The 20,700-nt window shown below is 39.0% G+C and overlaps 1 protein-coding gene and 1 non-coding gene across 2 annotated transcripts in view; one reads left to right on the top strand and one right to left on the bottom strand.

Moving 5' to 3' along the window:
* The window catches only part of KIF6 (kinesin family member 6), a 344,907-nt gene that overhangs the window by 130,589 nt on the left and 193,618 nt on the right, over positions 1–20,700 (top strand). The window contains exons 7-9 of the mRNA XM_053602779.1: positions 5,013–5,219; positions 12,187–12,330; positions 14,667–14,753. Of these exons, the coding sequence (XP_053458754.1) occupies positions 5,013–5,219; positions 12,187–12,330; positions 14,667–14,753 (438 nt within the window). The remainder of the gene's footprint in view (positions 1–5,012; positions 5,220–12,186; positions 12,331–14,666; positions 14,754–20,700) is intronic.
* Positions 13,001–13,112, bottom strand: LOC128595073 (U6 spliceosomal RNA). The gene has a single exon (XR_008382762.1). It is a non-coding gene; the product is annotated as a U6 spliceosomal RNA (small nuclear RNA).

Raw genomic sequence — 20,700 nt, forward strand, 5'->3', positions numbered from 1 at the left:
TCAGGAAGAAAATAATTTCTGAAAGGTTTGGCACAACAGTCCTGCCTAGGAAACATAAGAATCCCTGCCCCCAGTGCACATAGTCTTCACAAAAACATGTGGAATGGCAGTGGCTCTTTGTGACAGGAGCGCAGTCAAGAAGAAGAGGTGGTGACAAGAGGAACGGTTCTAACCAAACCAAAAGGAAGAGTTATGAGACAAGCAGAGAAAAGCTGACCCCCAAAAAGGTGGCTGTCACCTTCGTCCCCGCAGGAAAGACCACAAATGCATGAAGGTGTCCAGTGAGTGCAGCAAATACATCTACCCCAGCCACACACCAAAAGAAAAGAACTTAATAAAAGACCATTCAGACAGTGTGACTAAAGTATTTAGTTACTTGTGCAACGATATGTAAATATACCCAGGGTTTTGCGCAAAATCATAATACTATTTGTTCTGGGGTTGGTGACTGGCTTCAGTGGTGTTCACTGGGTACTGAGTTGGCATGGTATGCCACGGCTGTGTTTTCCACACTTAGTAAGTGGAGGGGTGGGGAACCTGCGGCCTCGGGACCACATGTGGCCTTCTGGATCCTTGAGGGTGGCCTTTTGACTGAACTCAAATTTTACAGAACAAGCCCTTTTACTAAAGGGATTTGTTCTGCAAAGTTTGGATTCAGTCGAGGAGCCACACGTAGGGATCAGGTGCATGTTATACAATGAGGACTGGAGCTATGGAAGATGAGTTCCCAGGGCCGAGAAATACGGTGAGCGGAGCATAGGGCACCTATTTCTAGTGACTGAAGAGAAGAGGGTGCAGTAAGGGAAAAGAAGATAGAGCAGGTAGCGGGGGAGGAAGGACCTGGAGAGTATTCGATTCTAGAAACCAGAGGGTGGGCAGAGGGCGGAGAGCTCCCAGAATGGGGGAAAGACTCACATTCTCGGGCTTTTCCTAGAGAATCAGGATGCTCAGTGCTGAGAACAGACTCTTCCCTGCATATTTTGGCTGTCTCATTTCACGTTCACTCTCACTTCACACATTTGGCTTTAGATCCTGACGAGAATTTAAGTTCCTTGAGGGCAAGGTCCGTGTCTCATTTTCCTTCTGGCCTCTCCCCTGCCTGACACAGTTGTGTGCACAGATGATAGGAAAGGTGGAAGCTCTCTGCGTGCAGATGATTCATCATCACCGGGGTTTTTCCAACAGCACAATCTCGGGTGCCAGAAGCACATTTGTTTAAAACGTGTGCTTAAATTTGAATGAATCTGCCTAAATGGTGCCATCTGTTCTCAGGCAGTTTCAGAAACGTTTTAATACAATTTTACCTTTAAAAGGACAAACGTGTAAGGCCGTGCCTATGAGACCTAGAGTCATCTGTAAAAAACACAGAGCGGACACCGGTGTATCCAATCACACTTTCAAAGCTCCATGTAAAGAATGTTTCCTGAGGTTTGAAAAAGTTTTATCTAAGAGGACACCAACTGCTACTTCATGCAGAAAATATTTATGAGAAGTTGCAAAACTGTAGGCATGGACGTGTACAGCATGTTACCGCATTTTAATTACAGACTCCAGAATATGGAGTTTTAGTTTATGTAAATCTCATATGCTTTTGAAATGAGCACACTCTTCCAATATCTGTTAATGGTCCACATTTTATTGTGGCTTCAGCATGTTGGTCTGGAAGCTGAAGGCAGCTGTTGAGGCCAGTCTCTGTGCTACTTGTTTACATTGATTGTCAATTGAACTGTCCTTGCAGCACTGTAGGATGGACTGTCGTGTGAATAGAGCAGCGAAATGAAACCCGTGTTTAAGTTCTGCAAATAACTTACAGTCACTTCCAAAACACCTCAACTTAGGTTCTAAATTTGAGTTTGTGGTTTTCCATGCACAGTTCTTTGCCACCCTGGCTAGGTCTGGGGAGAGAGATTGTGGCAACAAGTCATGGGCAAAGTTTTCAGCCTATTCAACTCACCAGCTACATCATCATCACCAAAACTATGCCAGCATTTTGACATCTGTGTATTTTCCTAGTTGGTGTAAATCAACTACAATATATATCAAGAAATTATATATTTACAGAAAGAATTTCTGATTAAATCATATCCAAACATGTTTCCCTATCTGCATACATGTGCAACCATATTGAAATTCTTTGGTTAAATCCTATTTTGCAAAGGTGGAGATCTGAACATATTAACTTATGTGAATACTCATTTGGAATATTTTTTAGTTTTTTGTTGTCTGAGAGGATGACATTGCAAACCTATCACTCGCATCATATTAATTTCTTTCTTGTAAAAAAAAAAAGGTAAAACCCCAAAAAGTCAGAGACAAATGTGACCAACGCCCATGCTTTTACAATACAGGATTTGCTTCTAATGATTTTTAAGTAAAAGATTTAGTGTATTGCAGATAAAGCCGAAGTCTCTTTTTTGATTTTTCACTTTCATCACTCACTAAGGCAACCACTATTATTAATTTGCTGTATCCTTCTGGTCCACATTTTTATATTTTCAATGATCTGAGTCATAGCTTCATGAATGAGAGGTAAAATTGCTTTTTAATTATATAAATCCTACCATCGTGTTCATATTATTCTTTAAGTTGCTTTTTTCCCTCACCATACTATTTAGAAATCTGTCCATATCAATCTTTCCAAAAGTTGTTTCATTTTAACTTCTCTGTGGTTTGAATTATCCCAGTTTATTAATTTTTTTCTGACACAGATGTCCATTTAGGTTGTACATCTTATCCAATTTCTTGCTATACCAAATAATACTGCAGTGAATGTCTTTATATATATCTCCTGGTGTACCTGCCCAAGAGTTGTCCTTACATACCCAGTAGTCGATAGCTGGCTTGTAGGTGATATGTATTTGCAACTTTGCCATATATTGTCTCAAAAATTTTTCTCAACTTGTGTTTTCACCAGTAGTATATAAGAGTTCTCGTTTCCTTATATCTTCACCAACGCTTGTTTTTTTAGACTTTAGTATGTAAAATTTTGCCAGTCTGGTGGGTGTGAAATAGTTTAATCTGTGGTTCTAAGTTATGTATTCCTGTTTATTTAGGAATTTGATCGTTTTTTCCAAATATTTATTAACCACTCCCAGTTTTTCATGAGTTGCCTGTTCATATCCTTTGCCCATTTTTTCTGAGTTGTTTATCCTTTCCTTATTCATTTGTGGGAGTTCTTTATTTTAAATATTAATCCTTTGTCAGCCATATTTATTGCAAATACATATCTTCTCCTAGTGTTTTAACCTTATGGTAGATCTTATCACATAGAAGTTTTTATTTTTATTTTTTGTTATTTATTTGAGACAGAGTCTTACTTTGTCACCCAGGGTAGAGTGCCATGGTGTCATAACTCACAGCAGCCTCCAACTCTTAGGCTTTAGCAATTCTCTTGCCTCAGCCTCCTGAGTAGCTGGAACTATAAGCCTGAACCACCATGCCTGGCTAATTTTTCTATTTTTAGTAGAGATGGGGATAGGGATAGAGGGGGTGGGGTGTGGTGTCTCACTCTTGCTTAGTCTGGTCTTGAACTCCCAAGCTCAAGCAATCCACCTGCCTTACCTTGGCCTCCCAAAGTGTAGGCATGAACCACCTTGCCCAGCCCACACAAAAGTTTTTTGTTTTTTTTTTTCACACAAAAGTTTTTAAATGTTGACTTATTTTGGTCAAATATTGTAAATCAATTCACTTTTATGTTTTATGTCTTCTCTTTAAAGTGTCTGTTTCCCCTGCAGGTTGATGACAGTACGCTTCCATATTTTCTTGCATTGGTATTACGGTTGTGTTATCTAACTTTAAATCTTTAATCCATTCTGAGATTTATTTGCATGTGTAGTGTAAGAAAGCAATCTAAATTTAGTTTTTCAAGGTGAATAGCTGGGTGCTCCAGCCCAATCTCAGCTGTGGCGTGATGGCGCCTCTCTCCCTGACTAGCCGCCTGCTCCCACTCCCACTCCCACACTATTCCCAGGACTGCATCTCTGTGGTAACCCTGATGGACAGGGGACAAGTGGCCTTCCTTGTTCTTCTCTCACATAATTACTTCTCATTTCAGTTGAACATTTTCTTCTCCCTGTGATTTTTAGAATCAATTTGCCTTTCTCTGTAAAGAAAACCTGTGGCATTTTTATTTCAATTGCATTGAATGTATAGGTTAATATATAGATATTTGTACGTAGATTAACTTTGAGTTTTTTCACTTATGAAATTGTATATTAGTATCTGACACACCACATATTCAGGGATTTTTGTGTCTTTAATATTTTATTATTTTCCTTATAAATCATACATCTTTTTTACACTTAATTCTTTATTATCTTATTGTCTTTGGGAATTGTGAATAATATCATATTTCTTGATTAATTGTTGCTGGGTTATTAGATCTTTGATGATTTTACATATTGTTCACAGATCCAGCAACCCTGCCAAACTTTTTAGTTCTTAACAGTTTGCTTGGAAATGTTCTTAAATTTTCTGTGTGGACCATCACATTCTTCCATGCATAAGAGTATTCTAAGCTCTTCTTTTCCTACCATACCATGCCTATTTCTTTTTCTTGTATTATATGAGTTAGGATCTCTGGTTTAGGGTTGAATAGTAGGGTGATGGTAGGCATCTTTGTCTGTGGATCGTGTTTACAATTGTGATAATGCATTTTCTTTTCCCATGAGATTGACATTAAGCATTTTCAATGTAGCTAACCGATGTCATGGTATCCATTATGGTCAGGTAATGAAATACAGTTATCTATCAGTAAGGGAACTCAATTTTTACCTCATCAGAATTCTTTTCACATTTTATGAATCACCCATCTAGTTACCAGTAATCCAAGAGGTAATACATTGAAAAAACTTACTTTAAGGATCACAATTCTAAGTGGTTTTGCTCCATTTGACAGTGTGAGGGGTCATAGGAAATGTATTATCATTAGAAATACAAATTTAAATATTTTTATATTGTTCAAAGTTTCTCCTTGTTCCAATTATTTTTGTTCTGCGATTGCTCTTCTACAGACTCCTATGAACCAAGCTTCAACCCGTTCCCACTGCATTTTCACTATTCATTTGTCAAGCAAGGAACCAGGATCCGCAATAGTACGACACGCCAAACTCCATTTGGTTGACTTGGCTGGTTCAGAGCGAGTTGCAAAGACTGGAGTAGGAGGCCAGCTTCTAACAGAGGCAAAGTATATCAACTTGTCCCTGCATTACCTAGAGCAGGTAAAATGGGCACAATGGGGTGTAACTAGAGCTCATTTGTTGACCGCGTACTGTGCATCACACACTCTGCTAGCATCTTTGTTTCTTTTCTTTTTTTATTGTGGTAGTATATATATAACATAAAAGTTACTACTGATATCATTATTAAGTATGCAACTCAGTGGCATTAATTACATTGACAAAATTGTGCAACCATCCTTTTCTGAATTTTTTCATAACCCCAAACAGAAACTTTTCATTTCCCTGTACCCTTAGTCTCTAGTAACCTCAATTCTGCTTTCTACCTCTGTGAATTTGCCTATTCTAGATTTCTCATATAAGTGTAATCGTGGAATATTCATCCCTTTGTGTCTGGCTTTTTTCAATTAGCATATTTTCAAGATTCATCCGTGTTGTATCAAGTATCAGAATTTCATGTCTGAATCATATCTAATTATATGTACATGCTACAAGTTGTTCATCCCTTGTTCTATTGATGGACAGTTGGGTTGTTTTACCTTCTGGCTATTATGAACAACATTGCTATGAACACTGGCATGTCTACTAGCATATTTTATTCCATTTTTTTGAGACAGTGCCTCATTCAGTTTTCCTGGCTGGACTTCAGTGGCATGATCATAGCTGCCTATAACTTTGTATTCCTGGCAAGTGTTCCTTTTGCCTCAGCCTCCTGTGTATATACCATTTTATTCAAACGTCACAACAGCCCTGCATTGTAGGTGTTAGTTAATTACCCCTATCTTAGAAATTTTAAAATCCAGGTCTTCCAAAGGCCTCCCAGGGTTACCCAGGGAGGGATTGGGTGAGGATTGGAACCTAGATTTGCTTGGCTCCATTGTCTTTTTTCACTTATCGTTTATTGCCTTATTGTAAAATTAGTAGTAGGTTTGGATACAGGTTATAAATGGCCTCATGTCTGTTTTCAGGCTAGTAGATTAACTATGACAACAGTAACTTCGTCTGGTTGGTAATTTTGACCCTGCAATTATTTTCTTAGCCTTAGCTTTCCCTCCCTTCTTTCACCCCAAGTTGACTATAATCCGCCCTAGTGTGCGCTGTATTTTTAATTTCTGAATTTGACTGAAAAGGCAGAGGAAGCTTATCTGAATTTAACTAAAAAAATTTTCCAGAAAAAATCTTCACTAAAACGAATATATTGAATTAGAGGATTTCTCAAGTTCTATTTAGCTTTATGGGTATAAGTGCTGTCTGTGAGTTGAATGTTAAACATGACAACTAATCCCCAAGTCTAAAAGAGAAAGATGATCAAAATTGGAGTGGAGAAGTACAGAGTATATTGGTGAGGCAGAGGACTTGTTAATGACTGTTGGGGGGCTAAAATATTTGAGAAAAAACAGAATGAGACTTTTTTAAACTACCTAATTAATCCTTTTGAGACTGATGTCCCACTGTTAAATGCTTTGTAATGGTCATCTTGGCTGAAAAAGCAGATTCAGAGAAACCTAAGAGACTCTATTTGGAAAAGGCACCTCTGGTTAGGTTCCAACCAGATGAATCCCAGCAATGCAGCACCCAGAGATTAAGGCCTGCTTGGCATTCAGATCATTTTAGTGTTTTTGACAAGAGTCAACATTCCTGAGCTCGCTCTTGCTCAAATATTACATACTACTTATACTTAACAGAGCTTTTTACTTAATAGCACACTTACAGAACATTGATATGAAAACATAATGGACTGTATTCAAAGTGCTTTATTTCAAAAAAATATACCCACTTGTTTCAGATAGTAGTACTGTCTGCTTTAATTTCTATTGTGTCCATCTGTTCATACAGAATTACATTCATCAGTTGAAACAGACTTCCCACCAATTGTAATCACTCAAGAGAAATGTTCTGTTCCTAGGTCTTTCTTTTCCTTTATTCTACATAACCTTTGCAAGCTGCTACATGTCATTAAAGCTATTCCTCTCTCCACATTTCTTCTCTGCAAAATTATTGTAATATCAGCCTCATGTGAGTAGTCTTGGTGGCTATTAGGCATTTGATTTTTTTTATTTTTAATTTATTTATCTAACAAAGAAGGCTGTGCTAGGCCCTGGAGCACCGTGGTGAACCAAATAGAAACAGCCCTTGTTCCAAAAATCTCATGGTCCATTGTAGGGAGATGTGCGTTAAATAAGTAACCATTGAGTATGTGTCTGGAATTTGGGTGAGAGCTGTGATAAGCAAGTAAAAGGAGTGAGGGGAGGTGGTGATGGGGTGACTGAGGAGGTGGGAGTTAAGGACAGTCCTCTGAGAGCCTGGGAGGCTGGGAGGATGAGTGAGACATGGATGGGGTTACAGTGTGTTAGGCATGGGAACCGTGAGCATCACAGCTCTCAGCTCCAGCCCAGGGGGACCGATTAGCTCAGGTCTCAATGACTTTCACATGTCATTGGCCCTTGGCTCTCTGAATGTCATTTATCTGTTTCATCTTCACCCACCGATTCACTCTAGTCATTAACTATTTACACTGGTATACAAGTGTCTTCACGGGAAAAGAGGAGGTTCAGCACGCGATAGTGGAGAGGGGAGAGAAACTGCAGGATGTGGCAGGGGTGTGAGAGGCTGAGTGGATCTTAGGAGCAACTGCTGGAGAGCAGGAAGGGGGTGGAAGGGAGGGTTTGGAATTTCACACAGAAATAGATAAATGATAGAGAACCAAGGAGCACATAGGAATGCAAATAATAGTAAGAGTAGGAAGATAATAAAACAACAGAATTCAAGGACTTTTATAACCAAATTCTCTCTAGGTACTTTATCATGTGGCTAATGAGAATGTATAGCACAATCTAGGTGAATAGCTTCATTCATTCATTCAGCCAATTGTGATTGTGCACTGGGTGCCATGAGTTATGTTAGGCAATGGGGATAAATGTGTGACTGAGGAGAGGGCTGAGCTATCATGTCATCTAGCAAAACAGCAAAGCAGACAAACAATATAGTGAGACAAAAGCCGTAATAGAAATCCGTAAGATTATTGGTAATGAATTACATCTCCCTGCCTCAGTTTCACTATATGAGATAGAGAAGGGATGGGAAATAGTCTGGTAACCTGTCTGACATTAATCTGAACTGATCTAGAAATCCATGCAGAACTGTCCTTGCCCTTCTGGTCATAATGGTGAGACCTCACACCCGTTGGGAAGGTGAGCGTCTGCTAGAAGGTGGAGTCTGAGCTGAATGCACTTGTCTGTGCTCATAAGTGAGTAACTTGCTGTTTGCCAAAGTCTTGTTGGTTTTGGAGTTTTCCCTGTATATGCTGTACTTTTTCCAAAAAGTTCCCTCAAAAACATTTTAAGCCACAATAACAGGGTACATCTTGGCCCTAGAAGTTGAGGAAGGGAGATGTGCATCCTTGTCCTGAACCTCGCCCGGTGCTCCAGGTGTGACCCCTGGTCTCTGTCAGCCTGAACGTCAAGCGTCTCCTCTCCCCACTCCAGAGATGGCATCGGGGCTGCAGCCAACACAAGTGCGACTTGTTCAGAGCTTCAGTTTCCATCCGGCTTTAGCTAAATGTGTTGTTTCAAGAGAAAAACTAATGGCTACAATGCCAATTCTAACCACTCCAAATCTTTGTCAGTTTTCAGAGGATCATTATCCACTCCCTTCTGAGCTCTTTAATGACAATCTGTTTAACTCGTTAAACGGTAAATTGAATTATTGTTTCCAGGAACAGTTTCTAGGTACTTGGAGATACTATTAAGTATCATGTGAGGTTCCAATCTTTGTCACTTAAAGAATGCCTTCAAGAATATCTGTCATTATATTTAAATGTGAATTCCAAAATGCAAGTAAATATTTAAAAAGTCAGATTATATAATATGACCACTGTCTTCCTCATGCCATTCAGATCATTTGGTTCCTGCCCAATTTAAAGAATTCACATCAGCCCCGCAAAGAATGACCTACCTCCATCTCTTTCCTAAATACCTGCCATTTTTGAGTCTCTCTGAAGATTTGTAGCTGCTCCAAGAGGGCTGGGCTTATTATGGCACTCCTAAAGCTCCCTGGTTCCTAAAGCTCCCTGGCTCCTAAAGCTCCTTGAGAGCTGACAACGTACCTGCTCAGGGTCCTCTTGTAGAGATATGGCTCAAGACTGAGTTTTTATGATGAAAATTAGACTCAAAGAGAAGATAAACAATATTTCCTAAAGACTCCTCCACAACACTGAATGCTTTTCGTTTTTCTAAGAACTATTGCAGAAATGATCTCTATTGATCTTTAAAACATTTCTGTGAGATAGCTGTTCTAATCCCACATATGCAGTGAGGGAACCAAGGCTAATAAATATAGGAGGTTTGCCTGAGATCACACAAATGGAGAAGCTGGATTCTGACCCTAAACCCTGGGCTGGGGGTTAGCTTGTAAGCCTTCTACTGTATTTTTCTCTGGTACTTGTCACTATTTACACTTAATCTTAACCAAAAGATGAGAAGTGATACTTGTTGCTATTTAAAATTATATTTGCTTACTTGTTGGAGTGTCCCAGCACTCGGTTCTTGATCCTCTTTTCTTATCGACACTCTCTCTCTGTCATCCCAGTCACTCCCCTGGCTTCTCGATGCCTCCGGGTCCTGTGTGTTTCCAGTTTATGCCATCAGTCTTCTCGGAGCTTCTCCTTGACAACCCTGCATGTCTATCTGGAATTCCATTCTTGATGTTCTCTCCTTTCTGCATCCAAGCCTGATTCTTTCCTAGACCTTACCCATCATTATCAGTGGCCCTACCACGTCCCCCCTTGCTCAGGCCATTTGCCTTCTCCCCCAGTGCCCAATCCTTCAGAACTTTCTATTGTGTTTAGCTACATAACTTACCAAGACCTGGACCACTTCTTACCACCTCTTCTTACCACTACTCCAGTTCGAGCCTCTGTGATTCCTTATGTGGACAACTGTGCAAGGCTTTGGATTAGTCTCCCTGCTTCTACTTTTGCCCTTCCATGATCTATTCTCCACACAGCAGCCAGAGGAATCTTTATAAAATGTTACTTTATGTCAAGTCACTCCCCTACTCAGAACCTTCCACCTGCTTCCCACTACACTTAGAACAGCAACCCAGCTCCTGCGTGACCCGGTCCTTGTCTCCCTATCTGACCTCACGTCCTGTAATGTCCCCCTTGCCTGTGGTGGCCTCCAACATGCCACGCTCGTCCCCACATCAAAGCCCTTGAACTTGCTGTTCCTTTTACTCGGAGTGCTCTTACCCCAGACTTTCATACAGCTTCCCACTTCTTATCATTCAAATCTTTGCTCAAATTTTATTTACTCACAAGGGCTTTCCCTGAACACTCCAATATTTATAATTTGTGAAAATAAAAGGAAACACTCATTAACTAGTTTGGGGGGAAAGTTGAAAACCAGGAAACTGTGGTGTTCCAATTACTTAGTGAATAAGGCAATTTCCAGTGTAGGCAATGAGAGCCTACGTTGAGTGCTCATCTGACTCACAAGTCTAATAAGATGGCAGTCAGTGCTTTCCGTACAATGGAGGATGCTGATGACCTTGGCAAGAGCCACCTTAGTTAAGTGGTGTAGTGGCATGCAGAATGGGAATTGCCCAGATGAGAGAGAGAGAAATTAATTCGGAAGAGAGAGGAGGCCATTGTAGGGGCAAAGTAAGTGAGAACAGAAGAGGGAGTGGATGGAGAGTGGCCTTAGACTAGAGAAGGACAGTAACAAGGTGAAGGGTGGAGTAGACAAGGGATTTGGTGACAGAGGCACAAGGCAGTTCTGGTCAGTTGCTTTGTATCCGGTAGAAGTGTAGCCATCAGCTCAAATGGAAAGTGGTGAGAGGAGGAGAGGGCGGATGGAGGTTTGAGTAAAAAGAAGGAGTGAAGGGCTCATTTCTGAGAGTGGAAAAGTGGTTTTTGAGAGAGAGATTTCCGATTTTCTGGATTATAAGGATATCTGTGGTCATGAATTTAAAATGAGACTAGTGGTACAGCTGCGTGCTTTCTTTAAAACGACCTTCAGAAAGCAGTGGTCCCATCTTGTATTGTAAACCAAAGGAGTTAAAGAGTTCTGGTGATGGAAATTAGGACCTGAGAGGAAGGGGCAACTATGGCAAGTGTTGACAGAGGTTTTTGGGGAGCCAGAATCTTGTAATGCCCTTGATGACACAGTTTGTGGGTAACTGATGCTTTCTTCTTTGCTATGGAAATCCTAGAGCTGGATTTAGCTGTCTGGGGTAACCCTGTGCCCTGGTGCTTCTCTCTAGGACAAGGCCAGCCGCTTTTTATCCACTGGTCATCCATCCCTCTAGTACTTTCCTATTAAGTACCTAAGAACCTCATTGAGAGTCAGACGAGCAAGCCAGAGTCAAATAAAGGTGAACTGCCCCACCACTCACAGCAATAGCAAACAGGGATATGGCACTTATCACAGGTTCTACTCAAAGTCATTTACACGTTTTAACTCTTTTAATCATCCCAACTGCGTGTGAGGGAGGCACTGTTTTTATCTCTATTTCATAGATAAGGAGATTGAGGCAGAGATGTCGTGTGATGTCCCCTGGTGAGACTAGCACATGTTCCAAGACAGCCTTGCCCCAGCATCTGGGACCCACTGTCCTATACTTCTCGCCATAGCTCTTGTCTCTGCTTCTCCCTCTTCTACCTTGGAGGGAGGGCATATTGTCCAATTTGTTAGAATTCAAGTAATGAGGCATGATTTATTCTTGTGTTTTTATATTAATGATTCAATAACTGAAAACAGAATAATAGTGTATCCAATTCTACACAAGTTATTTCATCTGCCATTGTAGAGTTTACACTGCTACGTTTATGCTACACTTACCATTTTTGTATCAAATGTTGCTAAGCTATTTATCCATGCACATGTTTTGAGTGTCCTCCTGCATTTAGTTATTATTTCTTTTTGCATTTTTCTTGCTACTGGAGCTCACTTATTTGTCAAGTATACATTTTCTACTAAGTTAATGCCATTATTTTTCTATTTTGCTGCAGGTTATCATTGCCCTTTCAGAGAAGCACCGTTCACACATTCCTTACAGGAACTCCATGATGACCAGCGTCCTAAGAGACAGTTTGGGAGGGAACTGCATGACAACTATGATTGCAACACTCTCATTAGAGAAAAGGAATATTGATGTATGTTGTTTTTTTCTTTCTGGAGATCTTAATCTGGATTTTACTGCTAGTTCATGAGTTGGAGTGAGGTCCTGGGTGGGTTTCTATTTGTTCAGCTGGGTTGAGATATGCCTTTAGAAATAAATGCCTTACAGAGTTCATGGCTTCGGGTTAGTTGCCAGCATCATTATTACCTCAATGGAGAACTGACTTCACATAGCCCCGGATAGTTTGAAGAAGCCTCATACACAAATTCTGGAAGGCCTGCTGCTGTGTTAGCTACCTGACTCTGAGAAATGAGAGAGTCAGCCCTTCAGCCTCTTGCTCAGTTTGGTCCTGATTACTAAGATCTGGATACCTTGGAGATACCTTTGACCTTTGTTCCTAGATGCATCTCTGGATGTGACACCAGATTGCTGCAGCAGGGGTGAGCCGCTGAATGGGTTTCTGTAGAGCCAGCGGACGTTCTATGTATTTCAGTTTAGTGTTGGGGATCCAGACACACCTCAAAAGAGGAAACAGTGTTAGTAAAGTTCTCAAAACAAGGCCAAGCTTTCCATGCTAAGATATCTTGAAAAGCCTTTCTTTTGGTCTATTATGAATATTTATTTTATAGTATGTCATATTTGTGGATTATACTACCTGCTATATTTATGATTTATATACGAGGTCAGATAATTAAGTTCACTAAAAAAAACTGCTACATACTTCACTGCTGAATGTCACTACATCCTTGCGCAGGGGCCATGCTAATCTTCTCCGTATCATTCCAATTTTAGTATATGTGCTGCTGAAGCGAGCACTGCTGAATATCACTGCAAACGCCTTTGCAGGGCTCCCCTTGGGAAGCTGTGCACCGATGCCAGCACCTAGTTCACCCTTCAAAGCAATTTTGGAACTCGCTCTGGGATGGCTATCAGAGCTGTCTTTGTATTACCCTCAATGTCCTGAAAGTCATCAAAATATCCTTCTTTCAATATTTCCCTTGTATTTGTGTAAAGAAAATAGTCATTTGGGACCAGATCAGGTGAGTAGGGAGGGTGTTCCAATATAGTTACTATTTTTTTAGTGCCTAAAAACTCCCTCACAGACAATGCTGTGTAAGCTGGTGCATTGTTGTGATGCAAGAGCCCATTTTTGCACACACCTTTGTTATGCCAAGATTTTCACTTCAGATTTTCTTGTTTCTCTATTGGTGTTACAGTAAGCCAGTGCTTTTAATGAACAATTCAAAGAATTTTTCCAGTGTTTTCATCAGTTCTGCTTGTTACTGGCCACGCTGACCTCTCTTCATCAATGATGCTTTCACTCCCCTCAGAGAAAGGTTTAATCCATTTGTACACTGGGCATTATCCCCATAAACTTGGACTAACAAGTTTCACTTCTACTCTTGCCACATTGAACAACAAATTTAGTGTATATTCATTGTTCTAATTCAAGCTCCAACATTCTCACAATGTCACACAAAAACATGGAACAATACTAATGAACACCACTCAGCAAGACACCACCACATGTTGACGAGAAACAGCTGTGAGACCCTGCTACGCAAGGTTATGAACCCTCGACAAGAACGCAGCTGTGAGACCCTGCTACACAAGGTTATGAGCCCTCGACAAGAACATAGCTGTGAGACCCTGCTGCACAAGGTTATGAACCCTTGGCAAGAACGGAGCTGTGAGACCCTGCTACACAAGGTTATGAACCCTCGACAAGAACACAGCTGTGAGACCCTGCTACGCAAGGTTATGAACCCTCAACAAGAACGGAACTGTGAGACCCTGCTACACAAGGTTATGAGCCCTTATGGGGTTGTTTACAGTGCTGCCCATGTAAGTGCATGGTGGCAAGTTCGTGAACATAATTGTCAGACCTCGTATATAATTTTGGTTTAACAGATCAATAGTTGGAAACTTATACTACGTACCAGTTGCCACTTAAGATATTAGGACCTCCAATTTTTTTGGCATTGGCCATTTTATTAAGCCAAAGCAAAATCTTGATTAAAAAATAATGTCCAAGCTTCATTTGGAGGCATTGGTCTTCATTGTGTTTTTTTACATACATTACTCTTTAGGGGTACATCTTTTTTCTGTGAATATAAATTGTTTTATTTAGAGAGAAATATCTGTACACAATACAATAGAACCTCTGTAAGCTGACCGCCCAAGGAATGTATCAAACTGGTCAACATACAGAGGTGGTCGACCTAAGGATTAGGCCTACTGTACTGATACACAGATATGGTGCATGTCCAGTCTGTGAGAATCAGGTCAACTTACGGAGGTGGTCAGTATGGGGAAGTGGTCTACTATGGGGGTTCTACTGTATTTTCAGAAGCTATTTTGCTTTCGTAGGAGTCTATATCTACCTGTAGATTTGCACAACGAGTGGCACTGATAAAGAATGAAGCTGTTCTTAATGAAGAAATTGATCCCAGACTGGTGAGCACCTTTAACTGATCATGTTAAAATCAAAAGTATATCAAAGGTTAGCCAACACTTGCGGGGGCACTTACTCTGTATCAGGCAATATTCTCAGTGCTTGAAATGTATTAACTCTTTAATTTTCAAAAAACTTTGTGAGTGGATGCTGCTTCTATCACTTTACGGATAACAAAACTGAGGCACAAAGATGTTAACCCTGGCTCAGAGTTACTGCACTGACATCAAACCCCGACAGCCTACTCAAGAGCGTGGGCTTTTTTTACCTGTAGTTCCCCACTGCTTCACGAGGAAGATGTGTAGTACATCTGGAGCACTCATTCAGCAGAATCATATCAGTTATTAATATATTTATATGCAGGAGCTAGCACTTCAAAATACATCAGTTTGATTTTCTAGAGACAATAATTGGCCATCTTTTATACAAAGCTTATAAACAAAGCTTATAAATAAAGCTAATGGTTTATAAAGAAAACCGTATTTTGCATAACTGTTCTGTTACTTACTCTAGAGATTTTAAAAATCAGTTGGTGGGGGGGCAGACATTGTGGCTTATGCCTATAATCCTAGCACTCTGGAAGGCTAAGGCAGGAGGATCCTTTGAGCTTAGGAGTTCAAAACCAACATTAGCAAGAGTGAGATGCTCCTCTACTAAAAACAGAAAAATTAGCTAGGCATTGTGGTAGGCACCTGTAGTCCCAGCTACTCAGAATACTGAAGCAGGAAACACTTAAGCCCAGGAGTTTGAAGTTGCTGTGAGTTAGGCTGATGCCATGGGCACTCTAGCCTGGGGAACAGAGTGAGATTCTGTCTAAAACAAACAAACAAACAAAAAAACTCAATTATGTGTTTGATCCATGGAACAACTGCCAACCTTCTAGTTTTTTAACAATAAATATTACTTAATCAAAGCATCTTTTCTAAGAAAATAAATTTATCCATTACGTGATTCAACTAGTCATTATAAATGCAGATATTTTCTCTTTTTTTCTGTTTTGTTGGTTTTCTATAAATGAAATGCAACACTAAATCAACTCATTCCAACACTGAAAATGCTAGAATAAAATATGTTAATTTTGTAAAATTCTCTAATTGAGATTGTTATTTTTCACATCACTCAGCTTTCCTTACATCTCTAGAAAATAAGCTTACAGAAATTAATAATAAAAAAAGATGTGAAATCTTAGCAGCAGGGTTTCATTTACGATTTCTCAAATTCAGAGTCATTGTTGTCCACATTAGTACTTCTTCTTCATTGTTTACCTTTGCCGCCCCTGGAACCCTGGAATTGAAAGATAGAAGGGAAGGCTATCTGTTTTCACACCACTTCTCTCCTGGAGAGAAACCAGTGGGTGAGGCAGGCTGTTTCCAGTAAAGTTGCTGGTCAGATACCAGCATCACAGCACTCCAGCTGGGAGAAGGAGATGGAACGTGAAGGACGAGTCAGGTGGGACTGAGCTCCTCAGATGCGGCTCTTTGCTGTCCTTGCCGTTCCGTCAACCCTGTGGCACTGCTGCGAAGAGTGATGAAGACAGTAACAAAGCAATTAGCTTAAAGACAAAAATTAGTCCATAATTTAAGGAAAATAAACACATTAGACACTGAAGGATATTTTTTCTTTAAATTTGGTGAGAGTGACTTTTCTTTGAAGGAACCTGAAGAATTTGGAAAAAAAGTGAATATTATCATATGTTTGATGTAAATCTGAGTGATTTAAAGGAAAGAGAAACCCAGAGTCAGAGCTAAGAGCTGATCATCGAATGTTGAGGTCTTCCTGGTGCAGAATAACCTGGTAACTCACAAGTGTCATTTCCTGGTCTCTAATATTTGCTTCTGAAAACCGACATTACCATTCATTATTTCATGTATGGAGCTTGTCTGAAACACAAGTGATGATTGAGAATTTATCCCACAGACCACCCAAGACAAAACTTGGTTAGGGATTCCCTATCTCTTGAAATTTAATGGCAAATGTGGAACCAGCCCTTTCTGATCAGTATACCAAGGAGTGCCTTGCTTTCTTTACAAGCATTGGCACCTCACAAAGACAAGGTGATTAAAGACCTGTGAACAAGAGTCTGTGGTAACTGGGCCAAAATCTTCTATGGATGGCTTTAATTCCAGAGTTCCTGCAATAATTTGATGACAGGGTGTGGCTATACTAATCTCAAAGCCATGAAAATTTGGCTTACTTTTGAGATTTCTATTCAATAAGATAGAAAAATAATTTGATATAAGATTTGACCCTAAAAGCCTAAGTAAGTAGAAATATGGCATTAATTTAGTAGAAGAGGGTAAAAATGAATTACTCACAAAGTTCTTGTCTCAGGATTTTTATTCTGTGTAGCTTGATAATACTGAAAATGTTTTTGAAAAGAAGCAAATAAAATCCACACTATCTTGTACATATAAATAAAATTCTAGGGTCACTGACATGTCCAAAGTACTCAGTATCATGTTTTTTTGTGATTCCTAGTCCTATTGATGTGGTTCAGATAACTTGAAAGTCACCTCCATAAAATTTCATAGGCATCTTTGAAATACATATCTCAGGTTAAAAAGAAGTAAGAGAATTCTCGTGGGCCCAGAAACAAAGCTGAGACTGTAGTTGTCTAGAGTGAAGGGGTAGAACTTTAACAAAGGAATAGAAGTCAAAGGCCTGGGGTTTTGTGAGATGGGTATTGAACGTAAGATATCTTCTCCTCTCCTCAACATAAGCCAGTGCAAGGCTGCACCGGGGAAAAAACAAAAACCAAAATGATAGCTACTGGCATTGGGAGATGTTAGGGAAACTCGTCTGCCTTAGACTGAACCCCAGGTACAACAAAAAATAGTTTCTGTAAAAATTTGAAACCCTAGCCTCTACTTCACATGGGTTTGAAGCTCAAATTTTACAACTGCCTTCGTTGGAAAACCTCCGAGCAAAGAAGTTAGGAAATGAGCAAAGATACCCAAAGGAGAGAAAGGAATGGGAAGGAAGGAAGGAAAGGGGAATGCAGGAGGCAGGGGTCGGGGAGAAAAGGAAGGAAGAAAACAATGGCTATACCCTATAGTTTTCCTTTAAAAAAAAGGAAGTTAGGAGTAATACCAAATATTAAAGAATAAATAAAAGCTGAATTCAGCCTGCTAACTTTTGTTTCAAGAACTTCATATTATGATCATAAGTTATGTGATATCATGACCTAGTTGGGCTCATTTTAGGAATTTAAGGATAATTTATCACTAGAAAATATATCAATGTGTAGTCAAAGAAAAAAATGATAAAAATTAAAACCAAATTTAGAATAACATAATGGGGAAGGCTATGTGGGGTGAGAGTTTCAGAAGGGTTTGTTATGTTTTATTTCTTAAGTAGTGGATACGTGGTGTTCACTTAAGCTAAGTAATGGATACAAGGTATTTTTATACCATTTTGTACATCTGAAATAGCTCATACTAAAAAAATAATCTTACGAATTAAGATGACTTAATTCATAGTTTAAAAGAGAAAATTTGTATAATCTCATCATTAGTTGCAGGAAAAGTATTTAAGAACATTAAACATCCATACTTTGAAAAAACTCATCGAAGTCTGAATATAACTGAACATCTTTAAATCTGTTAAGGACATTGACCACAAATGATAATCAACATCATTTTAAGGGTGAAATGTTAGAAGGGATAAAAACAAGAATGCCTTAGGACAATGAGACAATAACAAGAAATAAAATGTATGAGAAATAGAAAAGAATAAAAACATCATTACTTGCAGACAATTTTATGTTTATATGGAGCATCCAAAAGTATTTAATGATCAACAGAACCAAAAAAAAGTTCAGAAAAACATTTGTTACATAATCCATACATAAAAAATGAATTGCTTTCTTACACACCAGAAGCCAATAATGAGAAAATATAATTTTATGGAAATTCCATTTACAATATCAACATAACCCTTAAATACCTGGTATAAAATATAATTAAGGATATATATAAGATATTTTTTTATTTTATTATTTTTTTTTTATAGAGACAGAGTCTCACTTTATGGCCCTTGGTAGAGTGCCGTGGCATCACACAGCTCACAGCAACCTCCAACTCCTGGGCTTAAGCAATTCTCTTGCCTCAGCCTCCCAAGCAGCTGGGACCACAGGCGCCCACCACAACGCCCGGCTATTTTTTGGTTGCAGTTTGGCCGGGGCCAGGTTTGAACCCGCCACCCTCAATATATGGGGCCGGCGCCCTACTCACTGAGCCACAGGCACCGCCTATAAGATATTTATTGAGAAAAACATAAATCTTTAGAGAAAGGAATCTATGGCAAGAGATACCATGTTTATGGATAGAATGATTTAATGCCATTAATTCAATAAGCCTTACCAAAGTAGCCTTTTCATTAAATACAATCCCAGTTAAAATTTGAGAAGGGCTCTTGGTAGAATTTGAGAAGCTGTGTCTAAAATTTGTATGGAAAAGCAAATGGCCAAGAATAGTTGAGTCTATTTTGGAAAAAGAATAAAATGGCAGGGATTTGTCTTATCTAGATGTCTAAATTTCTCAAACTATAGTAATTAAAATAGTGTGGTATTGTCATACTTATAGTCAAATAGCAAATGTTTTTCATCAATAGCCCAATAACAGACACACTTATATGTGTAAATATGTTATTTAACATAGTAGCAAATCTTGTATGGTTAGCCATATAAAAAATAAATTAAAATTTAATTCCTATTTCACACAAAATAAAATCCACCTAAATCAAAGCTTTAAAAAGATCATATAGGAATATATTGCTAATGGCTTCTTTAAGAAAACACAGAAGTACAACACAGAAAGAAAAAAGTTGCTATTTAGATTATATTAAAATTCAGAACTTTAACAAAAGAAATACCACAAAGTGAAAAACATGACATATATTGGGGATAAAACAGATGAATTACATAAAAATCAACAAAAAAGACACATCTAGAATATATAAAGAAGCCTACAAATCAATAAGGAAAAGAAAAGTCAATTGAAACATTAGCAAGAATGAATAAATAATTCTCAAGTGAAGAAACCCAAATGGCACATATATAACTATGTGTATGTGCAAAGATGACCAGCCTCACTAATAATCACAAAAATATAAATTAGAATTAAGATGATATATCATTATATACCTACCAGATGGGCAAAATTAAGATATCTGTCAATATTACATAGTGACAAAAATGCAGGGAAAAATCCGTATAAAGTTGAGAGGAATGTACATTTGCACAACTGCTCTGAAGAGCTGTTTGACAATATGTTGCAAAGTCGAGATGCACAGACTCCACAACCAGGAAATCCTGGTTCCACGTGCACCTGTAGAGAAACTCTCACAGGTGTATCCAAAGAGAGTCATGACGTTCACGGTAACACTGCAATAACAAAAGCAAAAATCCTAAATGTGCATCGACAAAAAACATGAGCAAACAAATTATGATACATTCCTCTACTGAAATACTAGATACCCATGAAAATTAATGAAGTAGAGCCACATGAAGCAATGTAAGTTCAGAAACATAATGTGAGGGGGAAAAAACATGTTGCAATTACATGCTGTCATGTAACATTTACATAAAATGTAAGGAATGCAAAAATGATCCCATACGTTATTTATGGTACACACATACATCTGGAGCAAATATAGGAAAACGTGTGCAGCAATGATACCCGTTAAAGGCAGTGCAGTGATCCCGCCAGGAAGGAGGGGCGGGGTATAGGAAAAGGAAAAGGGGGATCCTGTTACATCAGTTATCTTTTATTTGTTATTTGAATGTCTATATAAGCAATAAAATTGTCTGCAAATAAAGATAGATGTGGTTTTCTAGAACAAGAGTTGTTTTCTAGAACAATTTTGACAAAATGTTAAGATTTAACAAAGCTGGCTGGTAGGTGTATTGGCTTTTTATATCATCATACATTTTTGTGTCTTTACAATAGT

This window comes from Nycticebus coucang, chromosome 9 (genome assembly GCF_027406575.1).
Source record: "Nycticebus coucang isolate mNycCou1 chromosome 9, mNycCou1.pri, whole genome shotgun sequence".
In the NCBI taxonomy this organism is placed as follows: Eukaryota; Metazoa; Chordata; class Mammalia; order Primates; family Lorisidae; genus Nycticebus; species Nycticebus coucang.